The sequence below is a fragment of the Lepidothrix coronata genome, unplaced genomic scaffold (assembly GCF_001604755.1).
Source record: "Lepidothrix coronata isolate B3197 unplaced genomic scaffold, Lepidothrix_coronata-1.0 Scaffold53, whole genome shotgun sequence".
In the NCBI taxonomy this organism is placed as follows: Eukaryota; Metazoa; Chordata; class Aves; order Passeriformes; family Pipridae; genus Lepidothrix; species Lepidothrix coronata.
The window spans coordinates 2,056,914-2,082,428 of NW_016690233.1; the positions used below are offsets into that span (position 1 = coordinate 2,056,914).

The 25,515-nt window shown below is 35.4% G+C and overlaps 1 protein-coding gene across 1 annotated transcript in view; it reads right to left on the reverse strand.

The window, feature by feature from the left end:
- Positions 1–25,515, reverse strand: part of DYNC2H1 (dynein cytoplasmic 2 heavy chain 1) — a 161,271-nt gene that overhangs the window by 23,967 nt on the left and 111,789 nt on the right. The window contains exons 82-84 of the mRNA XM_017815950.1: positions 18,345–18,461; positions 8,750–8,959; positions 5,771–5,860 (exon numbers count right to left, since the gene is read on the reverse strand). Coding sequence (XP_017671439.1) covers positions 5,771–5,860; positions 8,750–8,959; positions 18,345–18,461 — 417 coding nt within the window. The remainder of the gene's footprint in view (positions 1–5,770; positions 5,861–8,749; positions 8,960–18,344; positions 18,462–25,515) is intronic.

Genomic DNA, 25,515 nt, shown 5'->3' on the forward strand with positions numbered 1-25,515 from the left:
GCTCACAATGAAACCAAATGAAATGCAGGTAGAGATTTTTTCCCTTTTCCAATACTGCTTATCAAAAATTGTTTTTCCATGCATAAGGCATATTGTTTTCCCAAACTTGACATAATCCTTCTCATTGGCAACCAAAATTATTTCCATTTAAATTAGCACAGTTTGCAGATTTAGTGTTTAAATGCACTGTATTTTGCAGGAAAGTAAAAATTTCACTACAAGAAAGAGGGATTTTCTGTTTTGGGCACCACAATATAAGAAGGATATAAAACTATTAGAGAGCGTCCGAAGGAGGGCTACAAAGATGAAGGGCCTTGAGGGGAGCTCTGTGAAGCTGAGGTCACTTGGTCTGTTCATCCTGGAGGAGACTGAGGGGAGACCTCATTGCAGGCTACAACTTTCTTGTGAGGGGAAGCTAAGAGGCAGGCATTGATCTCTTCTCTGTGGGGACCAGAGACAGGACCGAAGGGAATGGCCTGAAGTTGTGTCAGGGGAATTTTAGGTTGGATATTAGGAAAAGATTCTTCACCCAGAGGGTGGTTGGGCACTGGAACAGGCTCCCCAGGGAAGTAAGTCACAGCACCAAGCCTGACAGAGTTCAACAAGCATTTGGACAATGCTCTCAGGCACATGACATGGTGCAACTCTTGAGATGGTCCCATGCAGGGCCGGGAGTTGGACTTTAGTGATCCTGATGGGTCCCTTCCAACTCAGGATATTCTATGATTTCATGATTCAAAACCTCTCAAAAGTAAAGTGTTGAACTGATGCATAAAAAGAAAACTTCAGCAATCCTTACAACTCAGGTACCTGTGCTGGAATACAGCTTTCTGTAAGTCACAAGAGTATGTGAACTATCTGTGCGCAAAAAGTGCTTCAGCTCTGCTTAAGCTTCCTTGGAAATGATATCTTATTTCAATGGACAGCTCCTATGACCTGTACAAGTCTGATACTTCGATCTTACATTCTGTGTGGCACCCTGTTTGGATGGTGTCTTTACAAAACACTCAGCCATTACTTCATCAATACCATCTAACTGAGACAGTGATTAAAAAGGGACACAATACAACAGCTGGATCTGTAAGAGCTTCAAATTTTCCTATTACATGAGAGACAAACAAAACATATTTTATAGTCGTACTAGCAAATTTCCAATTTTTACCAAGCAGTTATCACTGAGATAAAAGGTCTTGAAAAATGTATCCTGGCTGATAAATTCTGAACAAAATGAAATCATGCTGCAACATGATGAGAGTTAAGGGAGTCAATTAAGGATCAGTTCCTTAGCAGATAATGTTAGACTGCAGTTGTATTTTTGTTTTGATATTCATGACAGCTGAAGAGGAGAAGCCAAAAAAAGTAGCAGAAAAATGCTAATTCTTCAGAATAAGGTGTAAATTTGAATTAAAATAACAGAATGCATAGATTTAAAACATTACTTCAATGAATTCTTGTGCATTAATATCAGTATGCTAAATCTGGAGCATTCTGCACTGCACAGATACCTAGGTAACAGCTGTTCAAATAGAGAGAGTCATGAGAGGAACAAAGACAAGGTGAGGAACCAGCCAACCTAATTCATCTAAATCAGATACTCCTAAAACTGTAAAAGGCAAACCATTAAGCTATTGTCCCTGCTGCAAAATCTGCTAAGGCAATGTATTAGAAAAAACTGACATGCTATGCAAAAGTAAGTGTGATTACTTAAAGGGGGAATAGGTGTTATTATGGAGTGCACAAGTGGATGGATACGGGGACTTAGCATGAAAATTTTGAGTTTGTACAAGATTTATTATGGGAGTTCTTTAACTTGGTGAAAATTGAGAGGACTTGGCTTCCTTGGCTTTCTAATACCAGATTTTCTGACTGCTATGAGTGAAAGAAAATTTAATATTTTTGCCTAGATGCCTGGGGTGTGAAGGAAGGATCCTGTGTCTCCTATTCCCAGAAAGTTTTCTAGTGTCTTCAGCAGGCAATTTCCAGGAGTTTAAATCTCACATACCTTGGGTGTCCTATCTATCTCTCTGCGGACCTAACTGTTGAAACAGAGGTAGAGTAAGGGTTCCAAAACACAAACAAAGTAATTTTTCCTCAAATACTAAAAGAGCAATAAAATAGCAAAACTCTTTTACTAAGGCATCGAACTGGCATTGACATTATATTATTACCCTAGATTTCACTCAGAATAAGAGGGGACAAGAGAGCAGCATCCCAGTGAGATAAATATGAGTCTCTTGAAGAAGTATGAAATATAATTTTTTTTATATACTAGGAATATTTTATAGATAAATGCACATTTTCAACAAAACCTTTCATAAATTAGGCAAATAAAAACTTTTTGTGTTCATAAACATTTCCTTGGATAGAACATTGAAATAGGTGTTTATGATTCTGAGGTCCAACAGTGTTCATTTTCAATGTACACTGTAAGCCTTTTAGCGGCTCTCTCTGATCAAACAGTCATCCAAAGGAAGAACTGTTTCTGCAGATGACATAAAACCAGCTTAGTTCAAAAGAATAAATAAATGTTTCAATTTAAAATAGAAGGTATTTTTGGAATAAGAAGAGTGTGAGGGTTTTTTTGTTTGGTTTTGGGGTTTTTTTAAAGGTGAAATTAAGCTCTACATTTAGTTGTTGTGGAAACAAAAATTAAATTCCAATTTGTTGACCTGAAACATTTTTTAAGGTTGATAGTTATCTGACATTTGCCTGGGCTGGTGTTTTGGCTCTTACTAGCTATAGTCCAGGGTCTCTTCTCTTTCTCTCCTGCTGGTATCCATAGCCATGAGAAGACACTTATCTACAGACTGGAATTCACTTAAGAGCATTATATGCTAATGTGTACTATTCCTGAGCTATAATCATGAACCGAGAGGAAAGCCACAGAACACATTTAAGATGCCATCACGAGGAAACTGGCAGTATAAGGACCAAGACTTAAAACCAATACAATGATCTATGATGATTCATATCTTTCATGCCTTAATGTTGATAGCAAATATATCACTGTGGAGAGACAGGTTAAATCATGCTATTGTAAAGTTCAAAGTCAGCATTGCTAACTGAAAGTATTCAGAACTCCATCTTAGAAGAATGTTCAATACACCATTTTTGTTGCAATTTAAAGCAAAAGTTAACATCCAAATATCAGAACTTCAATCTGGGAAGAAATCATCTATTTCCATCAGTTCTATCACAACAACATAATACACAGCAATACAAGTCTCTACTGCATTTTGCATATACATATTTCCTCACACTTTCAGTAGGCAGGTTTTTTTTAATTTTGCTTTTTACTGAGAGAATTCAGACCTGAGAAATGCAACAACTGTTGTTTTTCTGTCTGTTGTTGTGTAATGCTCTCAGAACATCTTTACACTTCTATAAATTCTGCTATAAATATTTTACCATCTGGCCTATATTTTGTGTTCCTCTCCATTCCCAATAAATGCTTGTAACAATGCAGTTGTTTTTATTATTTTCTACACTGGCAGCAAACCTCTTGACAAGGCAGCCTTTAACTAATAACCTAGGTAGAGACTTACTTCATCCTTAGTAAATGTAATCCTTCAGTACAAATTCGATGTTTCAATGTCTCCTATTTCCTCTTAAAAAATACCTAAATCAAATCTGTCTCAAACAGTGAAAGTACAAGTCTCATAGTTGATGAAACTGAGGGAGATAAGGGTAACTATCAAAAAAAAAGACGATGGAGTTGGTCATATAAAACTAAACCAATCCAAAATATAGCATTTATTAAAATATAAATCTGAAGATAATTTTCAGAGTTGTGAGAATACCTTTATTGAAGCCTTTATTGAATTTCTGAATACTAAACCTAGAATTAACTAATGATAAACTACATTTATAAAATCAATAACAAAAAGTCACAAAAAAGAAAAGTTAATTAAAAACTTATCACAAGTAATCAAAATCTTGCTGTAATATGCACAACTATGAATTGGAATCATATTTAAGGAAAAAGATGATTCAACTGAAATGCATAATTAGAAAAAAATCAACACTTTTCTAGTACTATACACAAAAAAAGTGTAGAAATTGCATTTCAGACATGATTTGACTAGAAGCTTGAGATGCAAAACAGACTGGTAATGTATTATTAAGAATTGCTTCAAACACAACCATATTACATATCTCACATAAAAAAAAAATAAATAAATAACCAGCAACTGTTGTCACTAACAAAAAATTTAATGTAATTTACTGCTTCTGGATACAACTACGTATGTTAAGTATCTGCTGTAAAGCTCTGCCTTAATAATCTTTCCCTCTCTTACAAAAAATAGCTGTTTAAAATTGTAAATGATTTCTTCATAATAAATTTCATAAAAATGAGTAATCCAAATGTGACATTTCGTCATCAGTTTAAACAGCGAGAAAGGAAGATTACTATCATGGTAATATAAGGCAGCATATTTGTCAATAGTTGACTAAAGTAATATATGAAAATAAAAACTTTCTGAATATGTGTCGTTGAAAATCATTTATTACTATTAACACTGATTTCATTCTGTTACACTCTGTCACATTATCTCAACTTTGTATGGGAGGTGCAGTCCACACAGAAGCTTGAACAGTAATCTCAGACTTCAATTAAGAAAAACCCATGTAAGTAAGGAAAGTTGCATGCAGTTTGGTCACAACCAAATGAAAGTGCAAGCTGCAAACAGCAAGGTACTCTTGAAGCTTACAAACACACTGACTCAGCCCCAAATGATGTTTTTTTAATACTAAAGACAATAATAGTCAAATGGGACTAAGTTCAGCCCTAGTTATATGACCAAATAACATCTGAACATGCATTATCACTTGTTGCTTTACATATTTACGCTTTCTTTGTTTATACTTTAAGCCTTTTTTGAAGGAAAGGACAAACAAAAACTAAGCATTAGCCAAAAGAAACTGTTTGCATAACAAGAATGCTATTAATACTTTGAAAACATCCATCTGATAGTTTCTTTAGAAAAAGTAATGCCTAGAAATCATGTGCCCTTCAAATCTTCCTTCTGAATCTGACAGTCAACACCAATGTTGACAGAAATCTTTGTATTCTGCTGGACAAGACTGTGTTAATCAAAGTCAAAACCGTAAGCTTTCTATTTATTGCCCGGAGATAATAAAGATCTGTCCTTCCTACCTCTCTGGAAGGTTCTCACAGTTTTCTCTCTCTGTATGCAACATGATGAAATCTATTTCCTTAAATACTAGTTAATTTAGATGAATGACTTTTTTTTACACTGCTTCTGTCAATCAAAGTACACATAGATCTACCTTAACTAAAAATTATCTTCTTCACTGTCAGACTGTAAACTGACAAAGCTGTTGTCATACTGCACCTTCTATTATAGCCTCTTGTAAACCTGGAGAATGCAGATGTTTTTATTATTTGCTTTAAAGACTAGTTGCCTACATTACCTCTATTAGAAATGCTTCATTTATGCCTTGATAGGCATCTCTCTACCAGATGAAAGAGTGTGTGTTGACTTAGATGTAAGGTTTCATCTGCATAAATTTTCTTTCCCCCCTAGTTCATCATAAAGACTAGTGACTAAAATCTAAGGTGTAAATCAACTGTGAAGCAACCAACAATATTACCATATTACTCCTTTAAATTTTTACATGCCTTTTCACACATCTACAACTCTTTGGGATTGGTATTTGTAAAGGTCTACTGTAGAGTAATTTATATGATATACTGTGTCACTGAATACCAGTATACTATGGTAAATAAATGACTCTTTAAAATTACCTGTATAGCAAGCGCTCGAGCAACAAGACTTCTAAGATATTGTAAAGGATCTTCTGGACCTTCCCACTTGCTTTGCCATGTGATAGGACACTGAAATAAAAATATATTTACTGAAAGTATCCATTTCAAATCCATTATGTTTTAAACTAGCAATTTGAATGAAATTAAACAATCTGGAGATCAAATATACCTACAAAGAAAAAAGGAAATACAAGTAACAAACTGACCAAAATATACAACCACTAATAGAAAGGTCATGTTCCTGCTAATTCTTCTTGTGGCCCACACAGATACAGTGCTGATGGGGAACCTTCAAGAACCTCTGGTATTCAATAAGGAAACATCAGTTTTTTCCATTAACAATTCAAAAAGGCCTAAGCAGATTATTTCCTGAAAAGCCATAATGTCATCTTTCAAGAGCAGCCACAGCTTCCCACTCCTTTGCTGCTGCCTCCTCAGACTTGAACAGGCAGTTGTGTGGCTATGTGGTGGTGAAGAGAAGCTGGTACAATTCCTCTGCATCATTATTTTCTTATCACTTTACAGTTTTTGTAGAGCAAAACCTGAGAATAAAATCCTACAAGACCTCCCCATACAAATTTCTCACCGACTTCAAAATGAAAGGCTTAGAAGGTCCTCTGTTAGATTTCCTCCTTATAAAACAAATGTAAAAACATTAATTTTACCTACTCCACAGGAACCTGTAAAGCACAGGGAAAGTGATTCTACAAGATTCTCCTACTTAATTGAAAGAGAACTGATGTAAATCATTACCTGTGGAATACTGCACAATATTGAAGATGCTGAATAGAATAAACAGTTTATCCTTTTAATATTTACCGCTGCATTTTCAAGGAGGTTCACGTTTTCACAGCATATACACTAAACAGATTTTCAAAATCTGATTACGTAAGTTTGTAAGAGAAGGTATCTTTCAAAGTAAATACTCCATGTGTACCTTTCATAGATAAAAACTAGAACATAACTAGGTCTGGGGACACTAATTAAGAATGAATCGAATGAATTAGAACACATTCAAGTCAACTAATAAAGCACAGTTAACTGCACATTTTTTTTCATAATTATGGTTTTTTTAAACTTTTTTTTTTATTTTAAACTCTTAACCTTGCATTTTTGCAGACCTCTTTGCTAGATATGCATTTACAGACAGCTCACCAATCTATCATTTAGCAGGTATTCACCTAACATTGCTAATATATCACTCTAAATTACTCTAAGTTTAAAGAAATAGCTTAGCTAATTGTTATTATGTAAGCATATTTCAGATGTATACTTCTGCTCATTTTGGCTGCGGTAAAGTTAATTTTCTTCACAGTGGCTTCTATGGGGCTAATATATCAATTTTACACAAATAAAGCACATTGCTGAAAACTTAGAAGTAGTACATTTCCTCATTTTTCATTTCTATTAATCTAGCAGTTTCTTCAGGTGCTATAATCTTAAAAGAACTACAATCTTGGTGCTTTTAAAATACAAGTTGTTTTTTTTTTAAAAATAGTTTTGTTACATAACACATGAAAACACTAAACTAAATAAGAACAGTGTATAGAAGATCCATGAAACAAATCATTTTAGGATGATAAATATAGTGAGGTTTAGCTGTCTTGAGGTTTAGCTGCCATGCCAAGAATGTGTCATTAGCCTCTCTGGAAGGCTGCTGAAAAGATTGCTATACAGTCACAATCCAGTCAAGTGATCTGTGTCAAGGTAAGTGGGTAAGTAAGCAGATGAAATGACAGAAACACTTCGCTGAATACATCGTGAAGCACTGAACTGATGTTTGTAAGAGGTAAAAATGCATAGAATTTTTAACTACATTTTTGTGACAGTGATCAGTTTCATAGCTCCTGCTGCTTCCAATTTGAGTGCATCTTAAGCACACAAGCAAGTCATTCTCTCTTGCTCAGTAACAAGAAATATAACTGTAAGTACTAAAGAATGACCATTACATGTATCATTTACATTTGCTATGACTTGTACATAGTACCAATTTCTACCACACAGTCAAAACATGTTTAAAAAGGAAATGAGATTGCTAACATGAAAACATTAATTTATTCTAATTTTACTGCAATTTTGCTAACAAATGCAGTCTTGTGAAACTAAAAAGACAACAAATTAATAATTGTTTTGATAGAATAATAAATGCATAAGAATCTTTTTAACACTATTTGTTCTTCCAATGAAGATAAACAAGATATAAATAGGAATTACCATTCACTGCAGAACAAATCTCAATATCTATGCATTAGTGTCGGCAGAATTTATCAATTGCTTCAGGTGAAACAAAACCAGAGTTTCAGGTCAAATCCATGTTTGACTATTTTTGTAATCCAATTATCTGGCTATTAATGATGGAGTATGTAAATTTGCAGTCACTAATTGTACCAGTTTATAAGTATGCCCAGTTTGATGCCAAAAAAGATGGAGAGAGTACATGTGCAAATTCCGATTGCTTTTCTCATCTTATCAAGAATATAGAGTGAGATGATAGGTTGGTATGATAGGTACAGCTTGTCTGGTGTGATATGGCAATACTCCACACTGAATGCAGAGAGCGAATTGTGGTTATAACTTATATTTTAAGAAAATGTAAAAAACTAAGTAAAGGGACAGATTTACATGTTCTACTGGCTAATATATTTGACTTATCAAACATGACTTGGTATTTGAAATTGAAATAGCATTCCACAACTTCTAACCTTATTGGAATTGTCTTTAAGAGAAAACTTGATAAAAGGACAATATATTCAGAAACTTCTGCAAGTATGTGAAGCAACACTTTTTTGAAAAATTTTCCACAAAAATCCTGATTCTGTTCAAGACTTACTATCAATAAAAGAACTCAATTTTAGAGTCTTTATCAATAAAAGAGCTTAGAACAAATGGTGACATGAAAATGCGTATCAGAATTTTTTTTCATCGCGCATTATAACGTATACAAAATTACAAAATTACCTTCTGGTTTAACAGAGCACTTGCCAGTCTTTGTACTTCAGAACTCAGTAATGAGGTACCTCTGATGACTTTACTTAAAGAAGCAAGAGACTGATGGACACTTTGCACAAGGCGAATTGCACTGAATTGTTCCAGAGTAATGAAGGATAAGACTGGAGATCCTTGTTGCTCTGCAGGAGGAGACACCTTCTGATGGATCAGGTTAGAATTCTAAAAAAGAATATGTGATATCCAGTTAATAAACTCAGGGAAACTATAGCGTTATACAACATATTGTTTGTTTCATTTGTATTACTTCATATGACCTTGCTAACTTTGAATTAATACTGAATATCATCCTTTTTCTGACACTGGATTAAAACTATAGTGATACTTTCAGTAGTGTCTCTGAAATGTTCAATAAAGACATCACTTTTCTGAGACAACTCTGTCTACCCAGTTCCTTCAAAAGTACTTGAATTTCTGAAAAATCTTTACTTATTAGCTAAATCACTGCTTTTAGTATTTGTGTTAATGTGTCAATATAAAAAGCAGTGCTGTACTCAGCATAACCAGATTTTATTGGGTACTATAAACTATGCTGTCAGATACAGTTCTTGCTTTGGTAAGACTAGTTCAACATGGAAGCAAATTAAATAGAATAATAAATACAAAATAAGTATAATATTACGTGTAAATCTTGGGTAACAGACTCTGAGGTAGTGTTGCTCTTACATTGCCATTTTCACTACTTACTTCCCCCTTCCATTACAGCCAATGAAACCCCAAATTTATTCAATAATTTCAAGAGATGGTATTATTTTGCAAATCTTAATTCATATGCAGCTTATTACATAAATATATTTTAGTATGTGTTCAGAAACTGCCAACCTGACATGTGGCAAGTGGTTGCAATCAATTCCAGTTACAGAATTAAAAACTTTATTGGAAAATTCTACATGGCACAAATGCAAAAAGAAATCCCTCATCTTTGAGGAAAAAATTTTTTGCTATTTCAATTTGTAGTAGTTTATTACAGGTAAAATTTGATTTTACTTTCTCTGAAATATCTCTTCTTAAAATAACAAGTAGTTTTGACTATTTTTCAGATTAAATAAACTTCTGAATTATCACATGGCGTCCTGCTTTCCAGAACGCACAGGATATCTACCTCTATTATCTTTCCCAGGCACTGTACGTTTGTCAGAACTTTCATATTTTTCATTTCAAGCTCATACTGCACTAAACTACCAAGATAAAATATGATAAAAGCTAAGTGAAAGATGAGTACTTTGGTTTATGACTGACAAAGAAATGAAGGATAAAGTCTTCCTTCCCACATTGTTAAAAAGGTATACCACAAATTACTTACTGTTCAAACTATAAGAAGCATACAGTATTTAGAATTGTTATGCTTTGTGTTTTTATTTTGCATGCATTCTAAAATCAGAGTACCAGTTTCACTTCAGTTTTTCTGAGACCATAGTTTGCTGAGTATATGTAAATTGTAATGTAAAACTTGCATAAACCAGTTGATAGTTTCTTACTGAGGTATTTAATTGCGTAAAATAAAGAACAAAGACATTGCAACTTGCAAGCTTTGCTCAATCTTTCACATATACTCTCTTAATTCACAACAAATTTACTGAAGAGAAGGCCTCTAAGTTCCTCAATACTGTCCTTTACATAACAGTCTCCTATAAATCATATATTCATTTCATCACTTTTTCCAATGCTTTCCCCGGAGAATTTGATAAAACAACCCATCTGTCATTTTTATAGGAAAATTAAACATGAATGCCAATATCAGCTTATACATTTAATATCTTATTACATTCCCTTAAAATCCATTACATATATAACCCAAATCAGCCTTTAAAATATCTTCATGACCTGCTCGAGAACTAAGATGAAGAACTACTGAAATACTTAGTGATTTTCCTAATCATAAAAAATTGAAGATAGATTCTAATCTTTAATATTAAATACTATATTATGTTGCCAATATTAAATCAGATGTATTTTGAGACTTTGATCAGTTTCCCTTTCAGTTCTGTAAGTGTTGCTTTCTTACTACAATGTAAGACTTCATAGTCTCGCCTAAGCTGTTCCAGAGCTTTACCTTCTTAAACTCAAGCTTTTTCAAACTCCAGTATTTTCTGAAAACTGCCCCCAAAGAAATGTAACAAATATAATGAAAGTAAAGTCATATACCTCCACTAGTTCTGCATTTGATTCAAAACTCAGTGTTAGTGGTGGTGGTGGGTTTTAGAAAACTCCATTAGCCTTTTGATGTATCTATTCTGCCTCCTCCTTCAAGTCTCTCTGCCTATTCTTTGAGATATTAGTCTTTCACTGCTTTTTACACAAACTTTTAATTGCTGAAAATACAGAAAAGAATGATCCAATATTTCCGTTTCACTGATTTTCCTTTGTGCAAAAAAATCGTTCTTTTATTAAAGCTGAGACACCTAATGAGGTACCATGGTGTGATTCTTGGGGCTGTCCTGTACAGGGCCAGGAGTTGGACTTTGATGATCCTAGTGGGTCCATTCCAATTCAGGATATTTTCTATGCTTCTATAATGGTTTAGTTAAAAGTGCAACAACTCATTAATTTTCAAAACTACTTTTGCAATTTTCTTGCAGCATTATGCAACTTTATGAAAGTAATTAGTTACAATTTACAAACACAACAAAAGACACAAAACACATGACAGCTTATGTTCATACATTCAGCAAACAATTTTGAAGCAGTTGCTGCTGAATTTTTATTTGTGTGGGCCTCCTTTCATAGAGCTGCTAAAGAGTTTTTCTGAAACAAGGAAAAAATGTGACCATCTCACAACAAAAATATAGCACTGATTCCTCTCCCTCTCCTCATGAGAAAGCCATTTGGATACAATGAAACATGTGATCCCATTGCATTCTGATACTTTTGTACTTCTCTGACAAGTAGTATGTTATGGGCAATGCCTGAGTTCCACTGGACACTAATTTCCAACTGATTCCCTTATGTGACAATGAGGGATTATATAGTGCTTATATAGGTCCTAATCTACACCCTGTCATGGTAGAAGACTATGTGGGAAAAGAATGGACACCAGGACAGAGATTGGTTGAATTAACTCTCACGGCCCAGCCACTGACAACAGTCTGTAGTGGGCCACTCTTCCACATTGAGGAAGGGTTTTTAAAATTTGTGTAACATTTGACAACTCGTTCAGCGAAGACTCTATTTTATAGAGTCTTTCACACAAACTTATAGTTAGCATCTGAGTGTGTGGGTTTTTTTTTTTAATTTAATGGCAGGTTTATGAGAGTTTAATTAATTTGATTACTGTTAAGCTGTTATTAAATCATGCTGAAAAAGACTGCAGAAGCAGTTTTAGGACAGTATTCATTACAAGGGTGCTTTCAAATGGCAAGAATTAAAATGTATGTTTTCAAATTAAGCTAATATAGATGAAAATGTCAAGACATTCTGTATTAGTTCAGAAGAGCTACATAAAAAGAGAAGTTTGCTTGTGTAATTTCAACATAGGATCACACTGATTTGAAGCAGATTTAAAGTATCTTTTTCATTTCCAATGTATATCTGCCATTTTTGTTCTTTCGCCACAAAGACTGTGGTAGCTCTGAAAAATGAGCCAAAAGGACTCCTACCCTAGAACTTAAAAAAGGCTGGTGTTGGAATGAACCTCTGGAGACTGCCTAGTGCTCAGAGCTATAGCAGGTTGCCCAGACCTGGCTTTTGTTCAGTCTAGAGAAGAGGAGACTGATGGGAGACCTCATTATAATCTTCAACATCTTTACAAGGGAAAGCAGAGGGGCAGGCACTGATCACTTTCTTGCGACCACTGACAGGACTCAAGGAAATGACATGAAGCTGAGTCAGGGGAGGTTTAGTTAAATATCAGGAAAAGGATTTTCATCCAGAGGGTGGTTGAGCACTGGAACAGGATCCTCAGAGAAGTGGTCACAACACCAAGCCTGATGCGTTCAAGATGCATTTGGACAATACTCTCAGGCACATGGTGTGACTCTTGGGGTGTCCTGTGCAGGGCCAGGAGTTGGACTCGATCCTGATGGGTCCCTTCCAACTCAGCATATTCTATGATTCATTATCACCAAGGATGGAGATTCCACAGCCTCTCTGGCGAGTGGAATGTTTACTTAATGGTTGTTAACTTAAGCAGCAATTTGACTATTTTCTTCATTCCAATTTCCAGGTCTTTAAAACTGAAAACAAACGTGACTCCTTCATTAAGAAATCAATGTAGAATGAGAATGTAGAACTGTACACAACAACCCTGTTCCAGTGGTTGACCATCATCACAGTAAAAAGTGGCATATCCTGTATTTCAGTTTGTGCCCATGGCCTTGTGTCCTGTCACGGGACAAAACTTAGAAGTGTCCGTCTCCATCTCCTTTACTCCTTCTCATCAGCCAATACACACTAAACACTAAGATTCCCCCTGAGGCTTCTCTTCCCCAGACTGAATACTTTATATGGACAAACTTTACATTGTGCCCCTTCAGCTCTGTTTTGTTGATTATGATGTCTACAGACCTAATTTTGCCTGCTAACCTGGTTGACTACTTCCTCATATAATTTGTGGTCGTCCTCTCCCTACCTTGATACTTCTATCTCAAAAGTCTCCTCACCAATAAGGCCAGTCTTTTGTCCCCCCTAGTCAGGTGGAACCTTTCTCTTTACAGCAGGCTATCATCAATCCTTAAAGTGTCCCCCACAGTTATAAACACCAAACCCGTGTTGCTGACACCAGTTGTGCAACCACTTGTAGGATCTGTCCACTCCTCCTCAGGTCCTCCACCTTCACTGTAAGGATCAAGAAGGAATATTTAGGGCCTCCTGCCCTTAACCACCATCCCCAGACCCATGTAGTCATGCTTCATGTGCTCCATGCTACCCCTGGCAGCATGACAGGAGGTTATGTAGAAAAGCATCGAGGGGTGATAGTCTGAGTGCCAGACAAGCCTCGGCAGTCCTTCCACAATGTCCCAAATCAGAGCCCCTGAAAGGCAGCAAAACTCCCTAGACAACAGATGAGGTCAGAAAATGGGAGTAATCCTCTTCCCAGTTACAGGGAGTTGCTCACTACTATTCCCTTCCATTTCCTCCTGGTACTTCCGTGTGGATCAGGTTTAGTCGGCTTGGGAGTTTCATTGACAGTGCACAGATAAAAATATGTCCACAGATTATGATAAATCATTCCAGTGTACATTCTATAGGACATGTCTATGCCAAGTGTAAATTTTGTTATGCTTCAGAACTATCAGCACAGAGGTGTACAACAACTATTTTCAAAGTATTTGCAGGATAATCCTTTTTGAATTAATCCTTGATTTACATACTCAGTATGGGAACAAAAACGTTTAAAAACATACTTAATCTTTGTCTACATATTAACAAGTTTTTTTGCTTCTGGAATAAAAAGTAGATGATTTTTAAAAAGAGCTTTGAATCTATAAATAGATTAGCTAGATTCAATTCAGACCTATACTGGACACTTGCCAAGTTTTAGTAGTACGAAACAGATATTTTACCATTATTTCCAACTACCCTTGGGGATAAGTACGTTTGACAGGTAGAAAACTAATATTTGCTTCTTGTATATAAAACTGAAGGTATTGTCACCATCTATCCCATCCACCTCTATTTTACTACTATCTGTATCCAACAGATAAAAAGGATGATGATGATGATATTATTAGTAGTACTAGTAGTATTATCATTATTAGTAGTAGTATTATTATACCTCATGAGGCCAAAAGGCAAGGTCCTGCATCTGGGTCAGGGCAATCCCCAGTTTCAATATAGGCTGGAGGACGAAAGAATTAGGAGTACCCTCTACTCCAGTTTCATGAGACCCTGCCTGGAATGCAGCATTCCCCTCTTGAGTCTTTAGCAGAACATAGACATGGACCTGTTGGAGCTAAATGCAAATGCTTCCAAAATTGAAGGGAAAAAAATTTTTTACACACTTCTAGAATAGCTTTTGTGATTCTACTTCTTCATACCTGGGAAATAATTTTAGCTCATTCTCTGTGCCCATTCATGCATAAATAATATAATTTATGGTTGTTAACTTAAGCAGCAATTTGACTATTTTCTTCATTCCAATTTCCAGGTCTTTAAAACTTCTGAAAACAAACATGGTGCCTTCATTAAGAAATCAGTGTAGAATGAGAATTTAGAACAGTACACAATGTCTGTGGAAATATTAAAGTTGCCTAGACCTTTTCAAAGCTTAAAGCAATTACTGGTTGAACAGACTATGAAAACTAATTTTAATAAAGAACATTGTTATTTAAATTTTTTTAAACACTCAAGCAAATGTCCTCCCCAAAAAAACCCTACACAAGGTCAGAAACTCTCCTATTCTAAAAAGATCTTTAAAAGATTAGATTCATTACCTCCTAATAGCATGAAAATATTCAGAAATCAAAGAAACTTCAAGATAATACAGAATCATGGAATGTTTTGGGTTGGAAGGGACCTTAAAGATCAAGTTCCAACCCCCGTGACACAGGCAGGGACACCTTCCACTAGACCAGGTTGCTCAAAGCCCCATTCAACCTGACCTTGAACACTTCCAGGGATGGAGCACCCACAACTTCTCTGGGCAACCTGTGCTAGTCTTACCACCCTCACAGTAAAATCTTTCTTCCTAATATTCAATCTAAACCTACTTTGTTTCAGTTTGAAGCCATTCCCCCTTGCCCTGTGTTTTGCCAATCTGTTTTGCCTCCCTCCCCCAGTAACGAGGATGGATTTAAGGAACACAGACACCAACTTTAAAGAATAAGTGTATAAGTTTACTATAGTGCAAGACAGTAAAGAATTACAAAAGAAGCAGTGGCTTATGAAAGGATACACTTAGCAACGCATCTAATCATTACTACAAAAAAAGTCTTATAGTGATTAAGAGACAGATACATCACCAGTTACCCTAAATATATTACCATCATCATCATCATCCAGACTGCACTTTGGCTGGAAAGTCCCCCATCACAGCTAAGGTCTGGAAAACCTCTTCCCAGTAAATGGGAAATCCTACGCAGTGAGGCCTCCATCTTCATTGTGAGAGGATCCAGCTTATACAATGTTAAACAAACCAGCTTACATTACTCAATCGGTGTGGCAAAACTATCTGGCTTTCTTCCTCCACTGGTATGCCCCTTAGGCCTGGCCAAGGCCCAAAGGGAGACCGAGGGAGTCGATTTGGACCATCTACTATCAAATGCTCTATGGCCTTGACTAGTCACTAAACACAGAACTTATGGCTACATTAATATCTCAAATATGAACCACCTGTGACTACGTGAGACCTATGGTTTTTCATGGTCATGGCTGGAAAGAAAAGGCGTATTTATAACACATTCAAGCCTTACTAATTATTAATAATATACTGTGTTAGCAAGCGCAAATGCATATTCTTAAAGCATTATTAAGGATTATATAGCATCTTGGTTAATAAGCAGATATATGTCTAAATACAATACTAGGATGGAGAGTTCAGCTTATAGGCCAACTTCGGCTCAGGGCCGGTTCTTCAGGCCCCAGCATTATCTCCTGTCACTACATGTCCTTGTAAAATGTCCCTCTCCAGCTCTCGTACTGGAAGGCACTATAAGGTCTCCCCAAAGCCTTCGCTTCTCCAGGCTAACAACCCCAAATCTCTCAGTTTGTCTTCACAGGAGAGGGGCCTAGGAAACAATATACAAAATTTTTGTACCCAATGATTCTGTAAAAAAACCAAATTGCTTTTGCTAGGAATAGGTCATGCTAACTAGGTCTTACACTTACCGCGCAAGGCTCCAGTACTGACCTTCTAGACATGTTATTAAGTTGTTAGGAGAGCTTGCTGTTTGAAGTAGAATTCAGTACCAGGTGTTTGCTGTTATAATGTGAAGTTTTAGCACGGGATAGCAAAGGTCTTGAAAGTATGGGCATAGGTTGAAAAGAGAGGCCCAAGAACTATGAACAACAGCTGATGGTCACATACTCATCATTGAGAAAGGGCAAAATTAAGAACTGGCAAGACTACTGTTGCTTTTAGACAAGAAGCAATTACACAACAAAGCAAAGCAGATAACTGACAGAATAAAGTTACCTGCTACAGCCTGAAAAATAACCCTATCTAAGTGTCATTCAGTCTGTAGGTCAGGAACTGAGGTAAAGTATTACAAAATCATGAGAGATCTCAGATTTGAGGGTAATGTTTGGGGTGAAAGAGGAGGCCTTTGTCAGGTCCAGCTTCCCTTGTCAAAGAGCTTTTGGGCAACTGATTACCTCCACATGGGTGACTAAGACTACCAAGGACCAGCCAGAAGCACCAACTATGTGGCTTCAGCTTCATGGTACTGCATACTCACAGCTAACTTATGACTCAAGTTTTAAGGAATAAGTACTTTGAATTTGCACTGATAATGATTAACAATTATAAAGAACTAGCCACTAGCAATGTGTGCTGATAATGGATATTAATGTAGCGCGATTTATTTTGCTGTTTAAAACTGGCTTCATTTATCAGTTTTCCAAACACTACAACCAAAATCTCTAATTTTCTGATGGTGTATACATACATATATGCAATAGTTTCATCTGAGCTTTTGCAAAGAAGATTTGCAAACCTAAAAGTATGTTTAGTTAGTAAGAGATCATGAAAGGTGTCACATTGAAATATCCTTTTTCTTACAGGATCACAGACCCAGTTAACAGCAGCCCATGTTCAGAGGCCACAGATTTCAACATGAACTTATTTAGTACCAAAGGACTATTTTGACAAAAACATGATGTATCATACACTTAGAATGGATTAAATAAGAATTTAATGAGATATTTCACAATGTAATGGTAAATTCTAATGTGTACCTCATGCCACTTCTTTGTATGCGATTATTTGAGTAAGGGAAAGGTTTTTCTTATTACAGTGTTGTTGTGTACAAGGTCTGTGATCTATGTAGAAGGGATTTTAATGAACCTCAGTTTAAAGTTAATACCATATTTCAAGACTATACAGGAAAAACTTCATTTATNGATATTTCACAATGTAATGGTAAATTCTAATGTGTACCTCATGCCACTTCTTTGTATGCGATTATTTGAGTAAGGGAAAGGTTTTTCTTATTACATAGTTTTAGGCCACGATGTCTGTGATCTATGTAGAAGGGATTTTAATGAACCTCAGTTTAAAGCTAATACTATATTTCAAGACTATACAGGAAAAACTTCATTTATATTTAAAATCATTAAACATTGTCTTGTGTATATTAGAGAAATGAAAAGAATAAATTAAAATCTGAAATACATTAGTATTTTTCTTGGAAACACATACAAGATGTTAGTCTCATGTCTTGAGTATGGTCTCACCTTCATATGGAGAAAAAAGTGATAGCCTGTTACATCACGTACAGACTTCATAGCTAATTACAAACACCTAATGTATTTTCCCCTGCAAATGCATTTAATTTACTTTTTCACTTCTAGTGTTTCAATATTTGAGATAATTCCTTAGACTTTACTTTTTATGTAGTTACCAGGAAAAAAAGAAGAATAAGTTGTCATTTCAAATCAGGTACATTCCTACCTGATTAAGTTTCTTCCATAGGTTGAGAATAGGAGAAAGTTCTGTAGACCATATTTCTCTGTCAAATTTGGAGCCAGCAGTTACTGACCTGCTCAGGATCCGAAGCTGTGAAATTACCTGAGTGATGAGAGTACAAATGCAATCTTGAAGAAGGATAAACAAACTTCTTTCAGTACAAAAATGTGATACAATAGCAAATACTCTCCAATTTATCTTTGAACTATACTTTCCTGCATACTTAATTACTGATCGTGGTCTGATCAAAACATAAACAATACCTATATTAAAGCAGAGAACACACTTGAGCCTCATTCATATTAAGCCACAAACAAAAAAAATCCATATTTTTCCTATTGCAGTAATTGACTTTGTTCAACTATAATTTAAAAACTAATGAGGTGTATAATTCATTAATTAGCCTCTTTTCCACAAAATTTAGAGTAAAAACTCAAGCTCTGCCTTAAACTAGGCTCCACCTGTAATTAAAAATTTAAAGGAAATAAAAAAACAGAATATGTTACTAAATACATACAGTAACTATCAGGCATCAAAACTCAGGATAATTATAGTCAATTCATCCTGATCTGACCTGGATCTTTTATTTAGATATTCATGCTAACTCAAACTACTTAAATGCATACTTATTAAAGAAAGAAAGCAAGCAAGCAATTAAAAGAATAACTGCAAAACTTCCAGAAAGAAGGGGAGCTTCCAGTTCTTTAAGTCCAGCTGTGTTTCACTGTTAGCAACCCTAGTAAGTCCACACATAAACTGATAAAATATATGTATACACTTGTAAAGAAAGAACACTAAAATTAAAATTCTTCAGTGATATTGATGTCGGTCCCTTAAACTGCATATAAATCCCCTGGTATTTTAAGGCATATTAGCTAAATTTTAGTTACTTTTCACAGTGTATTTTTTGAAAGACATGTTGCAAAACAACTTATTCTCTCCTCTTTTGCTTGACAATAAAGAATGAAGTTTGATAGTAAAAAATGTATTAAGGACTGGACTATTTAATTGTTACATAGAATGAAAGAGAAAGTCAAGTTGTTTCTGCTGGGTTTTGGCTTATTTTCTGTTCTTGGAAGATGTGCAATGATGAAGTGTTTTCTTTTGTTTTTCATTTTCTTTCACTGAAGCAAACAGCAGCTTCTTATTAATCAGTTTTGATAGGAACTATGAAGCACTACAAAATGATGGTAAACCCATCGTTTTAACATCTATAATAAGCACTTACTATGAGATTGTGGACTTCAAAATCCTGAGAGAAGATAGCAAGGCCAGTAGTAGAATCACAACCCCAGATCTCAGAAAAGAAGATTTTAGCTTAGTCAGAGACCTTTTTAGCAGGACCCAGTTGGTAAATGTTTTGGAGGGCAAAGGAGGGCCAGAAGAGTTTCAAGAAACTGTCAAGAAAAATTTCCTCAAAGCACAAGAACAGTCCATTCTGATGCACGGGAAACAAGCATGATAAGCAATCATGGCAGAAAATCAACATGGATGTAAAAGAAGTTTCTGATCTCAAATCATAGAATATCCTGAGTTGGAAGGGACCATTAGGATCATTGAAGTTCAGCTCCTGACCTCGCATAGGATAGCCACAAGAATCACACTGTGTGCTTGAGAACTCTGTCCAAACATTTCTTGAACTCTGTCAGGCTTGGTGCTGTGACCACTTCCCTGGTGAGCCTGTTCCAGTGTGCACTCACACTTCGCATGAAGAACCTTTTCCTAATATCCCACCTGAATCTCCACTGACTCAGTTTAATGCCATTCCCTTGGGTCCTGTCACTGGCCACTAGAGAGAAGAGATCAGTGCCTGCCCCTCCATTTTCTCTTCTAAGGAACCTGTAGACAGCTATGAGGTCTCCCACAGAAGATGGGAGCAGGGATGCAGTAGTCAGCAGGGATATAAAGGCATTGCTCAGTTGTGTTAGGGTCGAGTGAGGAAAGCCAGATCTCATCTGGGATTGAAAACAGCAGTGGATGCAAAGGCTTAAATGGGCTTCTGGCAAGTATTCTGACAGCTAAAAGAAAATGTGAGCTACTGCTCTTCATAGCTTCTGTTATGTAAAATAACATTTCATCCTCTCATTCTCATAACTTAATATTAAATTTTAATAATACTTTGTGTGCTCCAGCTATTGTGTATATCAAAAAAGATTCTTGTTTAATTTAAAAAAAAAAGTTATTTTCTCTGATTAATGTTTTGATCATAGTATCTTTATCATTAGTTATTCTTCCTCGTTTTCATTCTGCACATATGCAAATGTTCTGACAAGCAATACAGATAATAAGCACATATTTGTGCCTTCCAGATACCAATCTTTTAGCTTTAGCTTTGACTCTTATTTTTGGATAGTTGCCTGCCATCATTTGCTAAGCAATAAAACATTTATATCAAATATACTTTTACTGGTAATTCAGTGTGCAATACTTCATATAAACTTGCATATAATGCATGCTATAAAGCTCACAAAAGTTTATATGATTGCTTTTTCAATACGGGAAATTGAAAATATTAACTCTGATATTCATTTTTTTAAGTGCCTTTAGAGGTATAAACACGTATCTCCAGATCGCTGAAATGAATTTGCAAAATAGTGACTGCAAGATCAAGTAATTAAAATATTTTTCTAACTATAGTGTATGGGGGTTAGCTGTCTCTTTCTAGTTATCTAATTGCAGAATTTGTCAATATAATTTAAATAGGAAATATACTATCGAACCTTTATTTTAATCTTTTTCTTCACTGCACCTATATCTATTTCTGCTTTGTATATTTTATCAAAGTAGTTAAAAAATATTGGGATATCATTCTCAAAATGACACACTTAAAGTAAAAGTACTGAATCAAAAGAAATCAAGTTTTAACTCTTGATCACATGCTGTGATCTTCATCAAATGTCCAAGAAAACTCTTTAACATCCTCCAGTTAATTCCATTTCTTCTCTTAGGTATAGCAGGTATGACGGTAGCATAATTTACTACTAAAGTTTCCATGACAGCAAACTATTTCCAATTCACTGTAATTTTTTTTTCTTTAATGGGTTAGGCTGAAACTCTGTGTACTGGTGGCTCCTTCAGCCCAAGTATTTTTTGCAAATTGTAGCCTAGAGCAGTCATTCACCTTCAAGAAATAGATGAAAATACATTTGATTTGTGTCAAAATACTCAGATTCACCTCCCCTTTAAACTGCTTCAGCACCCCAAACTTTTGCTAAGGGACTGAAACTTCGATGGACACTTTTTTTGTGCACCATTTTTTACATCCATGAAATCAGTTCAAATTTAGGGAAGAATTAGAGATTGTAAAATAGTAATTCATATTAATGCTTATCTATGGTTACAAGTTTGATTTTAGAACTTGAATGGAGTAAGTATTTAATTCTCACAAAACCCAGTATTGTATTGGCCAGTCTGTGCTACTTCAAGTCAGCTAAAGCCTGAGAAAATGTTTACTCAGTACTCTCAAATCAGTCTCTTTCTGAATGCTATGCAAATGAAAGAGGATTTTTTTTTTTTTAATAGGATCATAAAACAATTCAGATTGGAAAGAACCCCAGGAGAGGGTCTAACCTCCTGCTTGAAGTATGATGAGTTCTGTGATCAGATCAGGTTGCTCAGGACTTTATCTGTCCTGGTCTTGGAAAAGTCTAAAGTCCGGAGACTGAACAACCTCCCTGGATGACCTGTTCCACTGCTTTACTGCCGTAGTGCTGAAAAGGTTTCCCTTAATACACAATCTGTACCTTTCTTGTTTCAGTTTATGTCCTGTAAAAACAAGAGAGTCACATGCATGGGTCAGGACAAAGAATGTTTTAAGATTGGGAAGGACCTAAATAAAACCATGAGTGGGATATATATCCCTATAAGAATTACCAGGTGTATCACAGAAGTGTCCGAGGTATGGTGGTATGTTTGTGGTTGCTCCACATAACTGTTTTCACCTCCAGGTAAGAGAAACAAGTTTGGAGTTGAATGAAGGAAAACTGGATTTAAAAGAAAGAGGAGTATCAGGAATACATTCCTGAGAGCCTTATGAGAAACAGAAATGGCTCTATAATGCAACAGGACAGGAATGAAAACACAGACTGGATGAGTACCTATAGGGAGACCTTCATTCAGATGACAAAGGAAATATGATTAGGAATGTGTATTTAAGAAGACAAAATAATTCTTGAGTTGAGAGAGGGCACACAGTCACATCAGACAAGCACAAATTCACCCCACCTACCCTTAGGAACTTACTTAAAGCTTACTTAAAAGTTACACAAATTACAAATATTACCACCTTAGTCTCCTATGTAATCAATAGACAGACAGATCTTAAGTGGGTTAACTTGTCATTTGGAAGACCCTCGTATTGAGCACATAGGAAAACTAAGTTTCTTACACAGGTACCTCAGATAGATGGGTCTATGTTGTGGAAATTATAATGAGGATTTTAATTTAATTTCCTTGAGAGCTAACTACAAAGCTTAAGAAGAATTCAGGTCCTCTCACTGTACTATATATACATTACCATCAAGTCAACCTATAATCAACTTCAAATACTTATTCTAGATTAAGCTTGCCTTAAATACAATGCTTCCATGACCACAAAGAGAGACTATAAGTGGCTATCACAGATGCATACATCTAGGTCTGTTGAATCATAGCCTTTGCACTCTAACCAGGTATGTACTTACAGTACTAAGTAAACTGAAAATTTAATCATAGATGTATAATACACGGTACTCAATACCTAGCCTTTGAATGCTCTCCTTTGTTATTGCAACATATTCTTTTAATATATTATAAACTAAAAGCACTTACATGATGTGCTAATCCAGACCAAATACACATCTAAATATTCTGAATAATTATAAAAGTGTAAAAACCTACCATAATGCAAGAAAACAGTACCATCATTAAAAATATGAAAGGGATAGAAAGAAAGGTAATTAAAATATAAAATCAATCACCAATAATGTCTGTTTAAAGAGGGGTGAGAAGATTATTCAGAACCACAGTTCTCTGTAGAAGCTGTCTGTTTTAAATAAGGTTAACTAATCATAACAGTATTTATATAAAAAATTCAACAGAACAATTTATTTGTGAATAGTGCATCTAATACCTATGAACAGCCTAGAGGAACTGCTTTCTTTGTGGAAAATTCAAACACTGCATGTTTTTTGAGTTGTCAGTGCAGAAAAATATAAATTGCATATATTAATAAAGGTGGGTTGGTCAAACTTAAAATGTCAGTATTTATTTACCTAGTTATTAAGTTAGTTGTGCATCTCAGCTTTTTTATCTATTGCATACTTCTGCGTTTTCTGTGGACATATGCTACGATATTGACCAACACATTACAGTAAACAGCACATGCATTTAGAAAAATTATGAGAGAGATTAAAGAGAACTGAAAGCTATAAAGACAATGATCAATGATCCCATGTAGCTTCATATGGAACTACTAGAAAGTCATGTTTGACCTGAAAATTAAAATAAAAATTAATGGAACAAATAAAAATGAGAAAATGTCACGATTTTAACTTCCTTCTCTGGAACTTAGATAATACAGATTTCTAGGAAGACAAAATCTATTTCTGTTCTTTACTCATGTACAAGATGAGGAAAAAGTCTTGCCTTCAGTCATTCATAGCTACTGCAAAACTGCTACTTCACAAACACAATAAACACAGGCTTATATCTGTATAAGATATAGTTAAGTTTTATATTCATTTCAGAAGCAATATGCCCTACAAATCATGTGACAAAATCAAATTTTACACAAAGTATTACAATTTCAAAAAAAGTCATACAGTCAAAAATATATTGCAAAATTCTATGTCAGTGAATGAAAATAAACACCAAAACACCTCAAATCAATAACTTCTGAACTAAATATGATTACTCTTCTAAGAACACAAAGCTAAAAAGATTTGCTAGTCAGGTAACTGGTATTTTTTTCAAGACTACAGAACAGATAAAATAGATTTTTATTGTACTAAAATCTAGCAAATGCCTCTAAGTAAATCTAAAGATGTCAAAGCAGATACTCTACTGCCATCTACCAGTTTTAGAAGGATGTAGTCTTAGCACAGAAACCACTTTTATGGTTCATTTCTCTGAATGACAATATATCCCTTTACAAAACTGTTCAAGGAGATATTTCTGGTTTTATAAGACTTTACAGCTCAAACTAAAATACGAAGCTATAACTTAATTATTCGGGTAAATATTGTTAAAATACTAACCCAGTGCAATACAACTATGTCTTCATTGTGTCATAAAGAGGGAACAGATTTCTGTTTGACAGGCCTCCTGTCAGAACTACATGCTTCCATACTGTTTCTCAGTTTGGCTGCAGTTCCCACATAGCTGTGAAAGTAGCCTAAGACCGAGATGCCAATGAAACTTCTGACTTTCAGTCTCTCTGTGTCCCTTACCCTCTCTGCAAGAACAGGATCCATGGATGCTGTTGGGACAAAAGCACTTTAATGGCACTCATAAGCAAATCATTCCTACTGCATGTGGGTGAGTAAGAGACAGTATAGGTCTACACTTGCTCTTTTGTTGTTCCTTCAAGGCCACCTCAAAGCTGCACTTTCACTCAGTAAGGATCTGAAACAGGATTGGACTCTATACAGAGATAAATGCCTTCTCAATCAAAATACTAAGCAAATGAGGGGAAGATGTTGACACTAGCTGTATCTTCCTTTATACAGAAGAGGATCATATATCATATGCATCTGACAACAGGAAGATCCTCCCTAGAGTAGGGGTTCCGAGGAGGAAGAAGATCAGCAGCATACTGCAGATGGACAGCATGAGGCCAGTACTGTCATAGCCAGTATTCCAGTTGAACCTTCTTCAAAAAAATAACTATGAGTTTTACTTCCTACAGATTCACAGGATACACATTACCTGAAGACTATGATGCTAAGAGGAAGGCCAAACAGGTGGTTGACCTTAACCAATTACATCCTGATAAAATTTAAGAAGACTGGAAGATTGCAGCCTGTTCTTAGGAAAAACTTCTCATATGCAGAGCACCAATATATTCTCATATACATAGTACCAATCCTGTGGGAATAAGGCTACTTGAATCACTGCATTGATTCACTGCATTGGTAAAGAGATGTGGTTTTCGCTAGAGCACAATTCTGTGACTTCC